This window comes from Octodon degus, unplaced genomic scaffold, assembly GCF_000260255.1.
Source record: "Octodon degus isolate 3935 unplaced genomic scaffold, OctDeg1.0 scaffold00045, whole genome shotgun sequence".
Classification (NCBI taxonomy): domain Eukaryota; kingdom Metazoa; phylum Chordata; class Mammalia; order Rodentia; family Octodontidae; genus Octodon; species Octodon degus.
Window position 1 is genome coordinate 12204806 of NW_004524621.1, and position 12588 is coordinate 12217393.

The window sequence follows — 12588 nt, forward strand, 5'->3', positions numbered from 1 at the left end:
TTCCCTATGATGCAGTATGGTAAGTTGTAGCAAGACCCATTCCATCTCACACCTTTACCTCTGTCCCTGTGTTCTACCCAATGACAGCCTCCTTTGGCCTTGCTCTCACTGGCTATATCCTGCCTGGCAGCTTCTGTGTCTCTGAACTGTCTGCAGAGAGAACTCAGACCCTGTGTGATATCCAAGGCCTTTCTTAAACTGAATTCAACTGCCCCTTCAGCATCAACTCTCACCACTTGCCAACATCAGAGCTGGGATCTAGTTCTGCTCTTCCTGAAGCTCTCCTTGACTACTCTCACTCATCTTTTATCTTCCAGTTTCACTCCTTGAGGATTCCAAGAGCAGTATCTATGTCATATATTCTAGCCTTATAATGTCCCCAAGCTGACTGAGTGGAGAAAAGAACACAGAATGAAGAAGTTTAAGAAGTAGATTTGGAATCCTTCCTGACACTCACTAGGCAGGTAGCTTTGGCCTTAGCAATCTTATATGAAAATTAGGGGTAATCGTCTCTGCTCTGCCTGATTCCTAGGATTGTTAGGAAGCTAACATGGCATTACTAATGTACAGGTCCTTTTAATGCTATTGTCTGATCTTATCACTACAGAGAATCATTATCTTTTGCTAGATTGTTGTTCATGGTTGATTTGTAAAGTCTTGTCTTCTCAATGACATCCAGAGAGAAGGTTTTTTTTCTTTTTAAAATCTCCCCTTGTGTCTATAGGATCTAGCATGAGATACTCAGATATGAACATTTTTCCTTTGGCAGAGCCGGGATTTGAACTCAGGCCCTTGCGTTTGTCAGGGAAGCGCTTATTCCACTGAGCCATCTCCCTGGCCCCTTCCGATATAAACTTTTAATAAAGTTTTTCTAGGGGCCGGGGAGATGGCTCAGTGGAATAAGTGCTTCCCTGGCAAGCGCAAGGGCCTGAGTTCAATCCCCGGTTTCGCAAAAAAATAAAAATAAAAATAAATAAATAAAATAAAGGTTTTCTAACTATCACTTTAAGTCTTACCTTGAGCAACATCATCATATGTATTCTGGTTGACCATCCGCTCCACAATCTTAGCAGCTTGGGACACTTTGGTTATATCATCACTCTGTAGAGACACAGAAGCCATGCATCCTCATAAGCCAGCACCTGGCAAGGTCATACACCATGACGTGGACTTCAGACTTGCAGTTGGTTTAACAATGCCTCCATGACATGTCCTGTAATTGTATTCCTGCCTGGCTCAAGGTCCAGTTCATCCTACCACCATCTTCCAGAAACATTTTCCTCTCAGATAGTACAAGGGGTCTAAGCCAATTTATCTGGTCCTTGGATAGAGCCAGCTTCACATTCTGATTTTGTTTGGAGAAGATGTGTCTCTAAGCACAAGATAAGACAACAGAAAAAACCCAGGCAGAGTATTGGAGAAGACAGCAAACAAAGACAGACTGGAGGCTTCTTTGGTGTAACAGAGATTTCATCAGCTCAGGAAATGACAGGCTCCCATCAAAAGCTTCAGAGTTCTCCTGGTCCAACCCTCTTATTTCGTCACAGCTTGAGGAAGTCAGAGAAGCCCCAAGAGGAGAGTGATATGCTTGTAGAGCAGTAGGAAGCGGAATGGAGACACTCAATCCCAGAACCCTCTCACTACCTCAACCAAAGACAGCAGGAAGTTTCATATCAGGGAATGAAGAAGCAGAATCTCATCTTGTGAAATCCTGTAAATCTATGATATAAACTACATAGTTTAATAGAAAAGTGAAGAATTTGGGGCTAGCAAAACAAGCCCAAAGAGTTTAGGGCACATGGGAGGCTCATTGGGCAGCCCTCCAGAGGGTGTCAAGAGGCCAGACATATGAATCCCGAGGAGTAGCAGTGGCAGACAGTGGTAAGAGAATAGGTTCTAGAGCCATGCAGACTTGCATTTCTATCCTATCCAAACACTTAGGAGCCAGATGATACCCTTGAACAAGCTACTGAACTTTTCTTGAGTTGCAGAATTCTTCCAAAAAAGTGGGGATGGATGAGAGTATCTGCCTTACAGGGTTATTTTGAAAGTTAAACACAACAAGGAACATGTTATGATTTAGCCTGGTTTTGGTAATGATGGTAGACATGTAGCATCGGAGGAAACAAAGAAAGGTGGAGACTTTCTGTTCTGTTTTGTTTTGAGACAGAGTCTTACTATGTAGTTCAGGGAATGCCTTGAACTCACTATGTAGTCCAGACTGGCCTTGAACTTGTGGCAATCCTCCTGCTTCAGTCTCCCAAGTGCTGGGATTATGGGTGAGCATTACCACATCCAGCAAAGTGGAGACTTATAAAGTTGCATCTGGGAAACTGTCCTTTGATGGCTTTTTGCTACATCTTAGATGGACTCCAAATTTATATCAGAAAACAGACCAAGGAGGACAAACATTGGAGTCTTATAATCATAGCCTTCAAAATTCATACCAGTAAGTTTCCCTGCCATCTGACTCAAAAGCACAATTAAGTTTTGAGCCCTACCTACCACTCTGATAAGGCTTAGATCTCAGGTCAACTTCTAGGCTCAGTCACAGGAAATCTTTTCCAGTTTCTGGGTCATTCTTTCCCTCAGCAGCTGCTTGGAAAGTTTGATTATCTCCCTGTGAGACAATGCTTTCTGTGATCAGATAGCCAATTAGCTAAAACTTGCCTTCCTAGGCATTCTACGTACGGCCCTGTCTTCTTTCTACAAGAAATGTATGTATAATGACAGCTCCTCTGATGTAGCAGAATAGGACCTCAATCCCCTAGGTCAGCATTTCCTAAGGTGGCCTCTCTCAAACTCTATCAGCCATGGTATGGGGTATCAATAGTAACTACCATCTACTAATCAGTAGCAGGCAAGAGCCACCTTAGAAGCTGTAATACAGTACACATTAGGTTTTTATAACAACTTTATAAAGTAGGTATCATAAGATGGATTTACAGATGAGGAAACTGGAAAACTCCAGGTAACAAATGGCAACAGCAAGATATAAACCCAGGTCTACTGGCTCTTGGGATTATTCTCTTTCCCTACACAGAGAGCCAGTCCCCTCTCAGCTTGGCCATCCTCTTCTGCTTCCAGAAGCCTAAGGGCTCCAGATGTGCTCTGTGAAAGAGCAGTAGGTGTTCACCTGCCTTATTCTTGATGCTATGCTAAATGAGCAGCCACATCTGTTTAATGATTCTGACTGAACTTGTGGCCACTTTCCCCCATTCTTGCCTGATTAATCTTTTGGATGAGGCAGGCCTTGCATTCATTGCTGTGCATTCACAGAATTATTAATGAAACTGAGAACTGAGGTCCATCATTAGGCACCTGATGATATGGGTGTCATGAACTTATTGTCTTTTCTTTCCTCCAGCACACTTGAGTTTTTTTTTTTTAATTTTTTTTATTTATGTGTGTGTGTGTGTGTGTGTGTGTGTGTGTGTGTGTGGCCAGCTCAGCCCACCAGGGGGCGGCCCTGGCTGGCATGTGGTGCTGGGGGATTGAACCGCGGTCCCTTTGCTTTTGGCTAAACTTGTTCTAAGTAGGTGCTTTAGACCACTGAGCCATCTTGCCAGCCCCACACTTGAGTTTTATACCAACCTAAACAGACCTAGATCTTTGAAAAAAGGTATCATTACTGTGCTCTTGCATTTGGCCTAGGGAAAGGGGAAGGGGAAGGCCACTCCCATCTGAGTCTACAGACAGTCTTGGGATCCTAGTTAGAGCTGTTTCTTTTGAGAGAGGCTACCTACCAATGTACTCACTTGGGAGTGGATGTCTATTATTCTCCTCAATGTCCTACCTCCACTGTCTTCTTAGCCCAGAGGTCTGGGATCTGCCTATATCACATCCTGCTGTGCCAGGCAGGCTGTAAGAGCCCAGTATGGTAAATGGGGGTGGGAAATTCCTCCCCTTTGAGGGTATAGTACACCAACTCTGGTAGGGCTTAGACTCTAGGTCAATTTCTAGGCTCAGTTACAGGAAGTCTTTTCAAGTTTCTGGGTCTTAATTTTTATAACTGGAGCTTTTGCGACCATAGATCTCAGCATAAGTCCTATGGCAAAAACCCAGCTCTTTACATGAACCTGACCCAGATTAAAGGGTATTTTGAAGGCTCTAACCTGCAGGGAATGGTGCAGAGGAAGTCAAAGATTTGAGCAGAGCAAAGCTCAGGACAGTGGGTCCATGTTTCACCTTAGAGTTCCATTACCACAATCAGTGAGTGCCTGGTCAATGATGAATAAAAAATAGTGACAGTTACAAATAAGGGGATACTCAAACTTCCCCTTCCCATGACATAAACAGAGTCATGTGGAATAGAAAAATGAGAGGAAGTGAGAGTATCTCAGACAAATGAAGCAGAATTTTCGTTAATTGCTCTGGCTTTTATTCTGGAGTGGAGCTGAACTATTTCCCCAGAGCTGCAGGGAGCTCTCCAAGGTTCTGAAACTACCCCCCAATTTCCTGTGATTTCTTCCATTACGGGGTCACACACATCCTGATCTGGCTCTGGAACTCTGGAACTCTGGCTCCTGATTTAGATGTCTATCTGTCAAAAGGACAAATGTCCCCTTCTTCATCTCCTTGTGATGACCCTCTCTGCAATGATTTCCTATAGTTGCATTAGTGTAACTCCCATACTGATACCAAACCTATGTTGCCCACAAGCCAATAAGCACCCCCATCATGATTTTTATATTGATTCCCACATGGATACTCATGAGAACTCCAGTCCAGAACGATGATCCATTGACCTGGCATTGATGATATTTCTAACCACCTTTGACCTAGTTCCTAGCCTTGAAGACTCCCCATAAATATCAGGCACAGTTAAATCCAGGGAATGACAACAAAAAAAAGCTTCTCATCCTTCCAAACTCCAGGGAAGCAGTGCCTTATCCCATCCTACTGTTGATTAATCACCCCCCACAGTTATTCCAGATTGTGTATAATGCTTTCAAGAAACTTCATGTCTTCTGTCATCCCTAAGCTCAGTAATCTTCAATCCTGGCTAGCCTCCAGACCTAGACCAAAATGTGAAGAGGTGTAGAATTCTAGAGGTAATTGTAGCTATCCTCATTTCTTCCCCAAGGAAATAACTATTCATACTTCAACATTAACCATCCTTTTAAATATATGTGAAGCCCTCCAAGACAGCCAGGCCTCTATCTACCTAGGAGCCAATGGGCCACTCAGACATTCTTTGACAGACCCTACAGTGTCCCCAGCAAACCTGAGATTCCATAGATGTAAGTTTCCTCATGGCCATCTTTCCTGTTTTCTTAGCCACTGGGGTCTTTGTCTTCTCCTTCTCTTTGGTCTTTTCCTGCTTCTTGAGCTCCTCTATATAGGCATCATAGATCTCCCACTAGGTAAAAACAAGATAAGCAAGTCACCACATGGGACAATCTTCCCCTGGCCATCTCTTCTTCAGCCTTCAGATCTTGGGAATTTGGTCTGTTAATCCTTGTCACATCCCTCTATAAAATCCTGTGCTTGCTCTATTGTAATTATGTATTCAACATCTGTCTTCCCTGCTAACCATTAGTTCTGGAATAGAAATGAAGGTGCTCTCAGAACTTATCTACCTAAGCCTCAGGACCTGGGTCTTCAGCTGGAGACTACACTCTCTTTAGGCAGAATACATGGGGAAATATTAGGTTAGCTCACATTTTTGTGTATGTGATTTAGAAGACTCTGAATTAGGAAATTTTAAAAACGTCTCCTCTCATGGAGATAAGATCAACATAATGGCTCAGGCTAGCTACAGCACTAATCATACCTCCACATTAAAAGGAGATAAAAGTAAGCAAATCCCTGCCAATTGGATTTGAAGAACAAGAAGTCAAAGGATACTAGCAGAGGAAGCAGGAAGAATTTGGAGCTGGGCAAACGCCATAGATCGTACAGTGCTCCCCAGAGCTGGGCAGTCACTGCCACCTGGAGGCCAGATAGGCATGCCTTACATTTAAAAATTTACTCATTGTCCAGTATTCCATACTGCAAAGTGCTCACTGTTTGTTATCTCAGTCAGACCACTCCAGCAACCCTGAGGGGCTGTTTGTCATTCTCATCACAGAAATGGAGGCATTTATGAAAGTAACTGAGGCATAGTTTGGTCAGGATCTTAAGGTAAAAACAGCACCCAAGTGTTATGGTACACATCTGTAACCTCAGCACTCTGGAAGCTGAGGCAGGAGAATCATTGTAAGATTGAGGCCAGCCTGCACTAAATAATGAGTTCAAGGTCAGCCTGAACTAAATAGCAGGACCTTATCTCACAAAAGCAAGCAAGCAAGCAACCAACCAACCAAACAAACAAACAAAGAAGCAAACAAGAGAAATAGAGCTGGCCTGCACTGTTTTTCCTGATACCATATCCTGTACAAATCAGTATTATCATTCATAAGAACTTGGGAGGAAAGAAGGGGGTCTGCAGGAGTACTGTAGGCTCCTGGGAGGACAGGGTGAGAATGCTAACACTTCACAATCAAGCACAGGGTGCCACAGGTGCCAGAGAGTTCACGAGAACAACCATTCTCTCTTACTTCTGGAAGACAGTTTACACCTTGGACAAACTTGTCCTGTGGGCATGAGGCTGGTCAAGAGCTCTCTGTGTGAGACCTCCTGTCTCATATATCTGGTGTTCAGAGACTAGATGGTCAGGGAAATGAACAGGAAGTGGGTAGATAAGCAGGACAGACTGCCACAGTATCTTCTTTGCTGTTGAATGCAAAAAAGATGCATGGGAGTGGGGGTGGTGATAGGTTTCAAGCTGGCCCAGGATCTCACCTGATTGGCTGTAGCTGAAAAGTTTGTCCTGGGAGGAGGCTCCATTTGGCACTCTCGATCCTAAAAAGCAATGACAACAGAAAACGCACATAAGGTTCTCACTTAACCCAACAGTACATCTTTGGGAGAAGCATTTTGGTTAGAACTGAGGAAAGGTCTGGGGAAGTAAAGATTAGCCTAGGCAAAGGATTGGATGATGTATTCAATGGCTACATTTTTTATGTTCTAAACTTCAGAAAAAGACTAAGCTATAAAGCAAGTGCAGTGGCACTTGATTGTGTCAGTTTTAACCACGATAAATGCCAAGTATAGGATGGTCAGATCTGTAAGACACTACCCTGCCACCAGCTTTCAGACACAGGACATAGAAGTCAGCTACCAAAGGCCCTGGGCCTAATGTCCCCCACCCCTTCTTTTTGAGGCTGGCTCAGGCCATGTGGCATATTGTGCCGGAGATTGAACCGTGGTCCCTGCGCTTGCCTAAGCTTGCCTAAGCAGGAGCTTTAGACCACTGAGCTATCTCACTGGCCCTAATGTCCCTTATTCTAAGAAGGCTTCCTCTAATATTGGGGTCTCTGGTTCTACCAGGAAAGTAACCTTCTCCCCATTTTTATAATCCCTCAGATTATCCAAAACCAGCCTAAGAAATGCAAAGGATGATGAGGTTCTGCCCAAAACATACCCTGTAGACCTTGTCTCCATCACAGACTCATTTCTGTAGAACACTGCTTTTGTGCCTGAGTCTCTCACCTAAAATCCTGGGAGATTCAGGCTTAGTCTTTGGAACCTCCATACTTATAAGTCAGGGAACCTTCTAGCTTTTCCCAGCTAGTTTACCATAACGACTACCAACTTGGTTGAACTGGTTCCTAGCCCCTTATACCCTAGCACATTGTGAACTGCTCTGTTCTTCCCAGCTCCTGGTCTCTCTCTCTCTCTCTCTCTCTCTCTCTCTCTCTCTCTCTCTCTCTCTCTCTCCATCTCTCTCCCCCCATCATCTTTTTTGAGACAGTGTCTCACTATGCAGTTCAGGCTGAACTTGAGTTCACTTTGTAGTCCAGGCTGTTCTCAAACACAGCAATCCTCCTATCTCAGCCTCCTAAATTCTGGGATTACAGGCATGTGCCATCATGCCTGGTCTGATTTCGTTTGATTTCTATTCTTCAAAGCTCAGCTCAAATATTGGCTTCTCAGTGACATTTTGGAACCTCTGTCCCTGTCACTCCTGAACTGCCTAGATGGGTTACTGGAACTTGACCCTGTGTTCTTCACGCTGCTTGGACAGATAAGCTGTGGTCTGCCCTGTCATCCCTGCCAAGATGAGGCTGGCAGGAGTAGGGTCAGGGCTGCTCTCTGTACCAGGCACAGAACAAAGCTTCAAAGCAAAGGGACTGTAGTGGCTGTACCCGGAGAGGGTGGTTGAGAGTCTGTGAAGCTCTGTCACTGAAGTTAAACTGGTTAGTAAGCTTTCGCTCCTTGGGCTGCTTAGCACTCATCAGTTCTTCTTCAGCCACTTTTTCAGCTACCTAGAAACAATGACCAAAGGATCAGTTGTGAGAGGGAGGCAGTGGAAAATCAGGAGTACTGGGAAGCCCATCCTGGGATAGGAGGGAAGTGGGAGAGAAGATGCTGCCAGACATGTTGGCACCTGCAGGCTCTAGATTTCCATGTTTGGCCTCCCTACATCCAAATAAACCCTCTTTCCATGGCTTGAGCTAGGAGGGATGGGATAGAGAACAACATCATCCATACCTCAGCCATAGGTATATCTGTTTGACTCCCAGCCTCCATTTCTGCTTCCTTGGGCTCTTCATCTTCTTCAAGGATTTCTGCATCTGAAAACACCACCTTGGCAGACTCCTGTGAACCTTGTTAAGATATTGCCAGTGAGCTCAGAGTCCAAGCCTATTTTCCCAGTCCTTGGAAAGGACAGCCTTCTTGGTCACTGTCTTTTAGATCCTTGGTGTCCCAGGGGTTCTTTTGACCTAAGCATCATGAGTTAGCTTCCAGTCCTTCTTGGGACATGCAGCTATTGGACATTATGTAAGCAGACGCTCTGCAAAGGTCTAATACATGGGCCCACTGCTTAAAGTGATCAAAGAACAGAGACAAGGTTCAGATCCATGGCCTCAGGGTGGCCCAGGGCCCTACCTGCTGCCAACTCATCACGGTAGTGCTGCCTCCGTCCTTCATCGGAGTCTTTGGGGACCAGGTTCCCCACCTGGCTGAAATGAACCGCCAGCTGGTTCACAAATCCAATAGGTTTATACATCCCCTCCTAAGAAGAGAGCAGCTGAGTCAGGCCAGAGGTCCCCAAAAGGTCTGAGGGTCAGAATGTCATTTGCCTTCATTCTCTAAGATCAAATAGTTCATCTCTATTAAAGGAAATATAACTGACCAAATCCTTCTTAACCTGAAGTTCTCACTGCATTTCAGTTTGAAGAAGGAAAATGGAAGTATTTTTGTAAAAGTTCTTATTTAATATTTGTTTTAAAATATCTCTCCCTTCGAACATAAAGGAACTCCACATTTATCTGTGACTGGTTCAGGTGCCTTATCTCCTACATTCATGCCATGTTACTCACCCTAGGGAGTCAGACATTATCATTAAAAATGCATCTGGTATAGCCCACCCTCCACTGTACTGATTGGATGCTGGAACTGGATAGATTATCAGTGACAACCAAATCCTAGTCTCCCTGGTCCATCTACTGAAACCCAGAGAAGGTTTGGGTCTGGCATTTGTCTAGGTCACATAGCAAATGAGAAGCAGAATTAGGTTTACAGCCAGGTATTCTTGTTCACTCCTCTTTCAAAACACAACTTTTGAGTAGCTACAATGTGTCAAGTATTTTCTAAATGTCCTGGATATAAAGTTCAGCAAAAAAGAACACAATCCCTTCTATCACAAAGCCTATATTCTTGTTCCTGTAGATGCCTCTTCATTAATCAGCATCCTAGCAGCCACAAAATTGTACAAAATATTGGCCTAGAGACCAGGAATCTCTTCCTTCCTTCCTTCCTTCCTTCCTTCCTTCCTTCCTTCCTTCCTTCCTTCCTTCCTTCCTTTTTTTTTTCTTCCTTCCTTTTTTTTTTTTTTTCAGTACCAGGGATTGAACTCAGGACCTTGCACTTGCCAGGCAATTTCCCCAGCCCCTGTTTCTGTCTTTTTGAGACAAGGTTTTGCTATGTAGTTCAGGCTGGCTTTAAACTCACTTTGTAGCCCAGGCTTCAAACTCATAGTGATCCTCTTGTCTCAGCCTCCCAAGTGCTGGGATTACAGGCATGTGCACCACCACACCTGGCTTCTTCCTTCTTTTAAAATAGGTCTGTCCAACACTTTTTAAATTATAAAAGATTAGTATTTTGTCTGGCATACTCACATCAACTCATAGAAGAGGAAACCAGCCTATGCTACAGCAATTCTGGACCCATCTGTCCCCAGAGGGCTGGAATATTCATTCTCACAGTTTGGGAAGCTCTGTCTTCAAATATCACTGTGAAGCCCTTTCTCTCAGTAACTCAGATGGTGAGGAAATAGGACAGTACAGAGGTTACGAACATGGTCTTTGGAGAAAGGAGGAATTGGGTTCAAATTCTTAGTCTGCCCATTATTATTTATGATTTTGTCTGAACCACTCTAAGCCCTAGTTTCATCCTTTGTCAAGTAAGATAATGATGTCTAATTTGCAAGATAGGGTGAGTACTGAAAATAATGAAAAATTAACAGTGCCTAACACAATAAATTCTTTTTTTTTTAATTTTTTTTAAACATTTATTTATTTATTTATTTATTTATTTATTTATTGTGTGTGTGTGTGTGTGTGTGTGTGTGTGGCCAGCTCAGCCCACCAGGGGGCGGGGCTGGCTGGCATGTGGTGCTGGGGGATCGAACCGCGGTCCCTGTGCTTTGCCACGCTTGTTTCAAGTAGATGCTTTAGACCACTGAGCCATCTCACCAGCCCCAATAAATTCTAAATATTAATATCCAATAAAACAGTAACTATTATAATGATGGAGAGTACCATGGGAATAAATTATAATTATACATATAATTGTTATTTGAGAGCTTACCTTTATCATGCCCCAGCAGCTTTTTATTATTATTATTATTATTATTATTATTATTATTTTATAATCTAAGGTCTCTGCACTGAGTTATATCCCTAGCCTTTTTTAAAAAAATGAATTTAGAGCAGTGTCTATAGGGTGTACAGGGTCTTACTACATAGATCAGACTCATAGTGATTCTCCTGTTTTCGCCTCCCAAGTGCTGGGATTACAGGCTCATGCCATCACGCCCAGTCTCAATCTCCTGTCTCAGCGCACCCTGGGGTGGGCTGGCATAGCACGCTGGGGATTGAACCTGGCCACTGTGCTTTGCCTAAGCAGGTTCTTTAGTCCACTGAGCTATCTGGCTGCCTCCCCCCCCAGCCCTTTAACGGTTTTTTGGGGTTTTTTGGAACTGGGGATTGAACTCAGGCTATTACACTTGCCAGGCAGGCGTCTATTCTACTGAGCTATTTCCCTGCCCCCTTTAACATTTTTTATTTATTTATTTATTTATTTTTAACATTTTTAAAATTGAGTTAGAAACAAGTTCTTGGTAAGTCACTAAATTGTTCAGGCTGGGCTCAAACTCGCAGTCTTCTTGGCTCGGTCTCCCAGAGTGCTGGGATTATGTGTGTGCACCACCACATCTGTTTTCTGTCTCCAGAGTTCACTGGGAATATAATTCATTTTAGGTATAGAATTCATACACCATTGCTTCTGCAAAAAGAGGGGAGATGTATCTAAATTATAAGCATCTGCCTCTCCTCTCCCCCACATCAAGGAAGAGTAGCAGCTTTGGAGACCTGAAGGTCTTGGGTTTCTTATCACCAATGAGACCAGCTCTGTAAGAGGATGCTGGGTAGGCTTGGGAGACATTGGAAGGCTGGGTGAGGTGAGTTTTCTTGGGAGCCTTGCGCTATCCAGCTACAAGTTAGCTCACAGGAATGGTAAGAGGAGTACACTGAAACCAAGCACACAGTTCCAGTCCTTGCCTGACTCTGCTCACTGAGTCCTAGAGGAGCCCTCTTTAGCATACTGGGACAGGAAGCCAGCGGGTGCACTACATTCCAGCATTACATCAGGGAGGGTAAGGCAGCTTCCCTCTGACCTTTGCAAGCTGTCCAAAGGAGGCCAGTAACAAAATTCATAAACTAGTTTTCAAGAAACATGACTGGATTTGTCTCAACCTCTTGTAGAAGGATTGATAACACAATCTGAATAAAAAGCAATGTGAGAAATTTTTCACAAAGACTTGTACAGAAACGTTCATAGCAACATTATTCATAATAGCCAAAAAACAAAAACAATCTAAACATTCATCAACTGATAAATGGACAAATAAAATATAGTATACTCATACAATAGATATTATTTGGCAATAAAAAGAAATGAAGTATTGACATATGTTTCAATATAGATAAATAGAAAATATTATGCTGGGTGAAAGAAGCCAGTCACATAAGACTACATATCATATGATTCCATCTTACGAAATGTCCAGAACAGGAAAATCTATACAAATAGAAAATAGTGCTGTCCAGGGCTGGAAAGGATAGACTGGGTATTGACATTTAAGAGGTATGGGGTTTCTTTGGAGAGAAATAAAAATGTTCTAACATTGAGTGTGTCAAGTAGTTGTGGGTCTTTGACTATACAAAAGTCACTGAACTTTATCTTATTTATATATCATACAACTTATCCACTTATTTAACTTTAAGTGGATAAGTTGTATGATATATAAATTGTTTT

General features: G+C 43.2%; 1 protein-coding gene across 1 annotated transcript in view; it reads right to left on the minus strand.

Moving 5' to 3' along the window:
• Dnai1 (dynein axonemal intermediate chain 1) overlaps positions 1-12588 on the minus strand; it is a 72706-nt gene that overhangs the window by 28229 nt on the left and 31889 nt on the right. Inside the window, exons 5-10 of the mRNA XM_012514912.2 lie at positions 8938-9064; positions 8539-8654; positions 8193-8312; positions 6787-6846; positions 5228-5362; positions 1017-1101 (exon numbers count right to left, since the gene is read on the minus strand). Coding sequence (XP_012370366.2) covers positions 1017-1101; positions 5228-5362; positions 6787-6846; positions 8193-8312; positions 8539-8654; positions 8938-9064 — 643 coding nt within the window. The remainder of the gene's footprint in view (positions 1-1016; positions 1102-5227; positions 5363-6786; positions 6847-8192; positions 8313-8538; positions 8655-8937; positions 9065-12588) is intronic.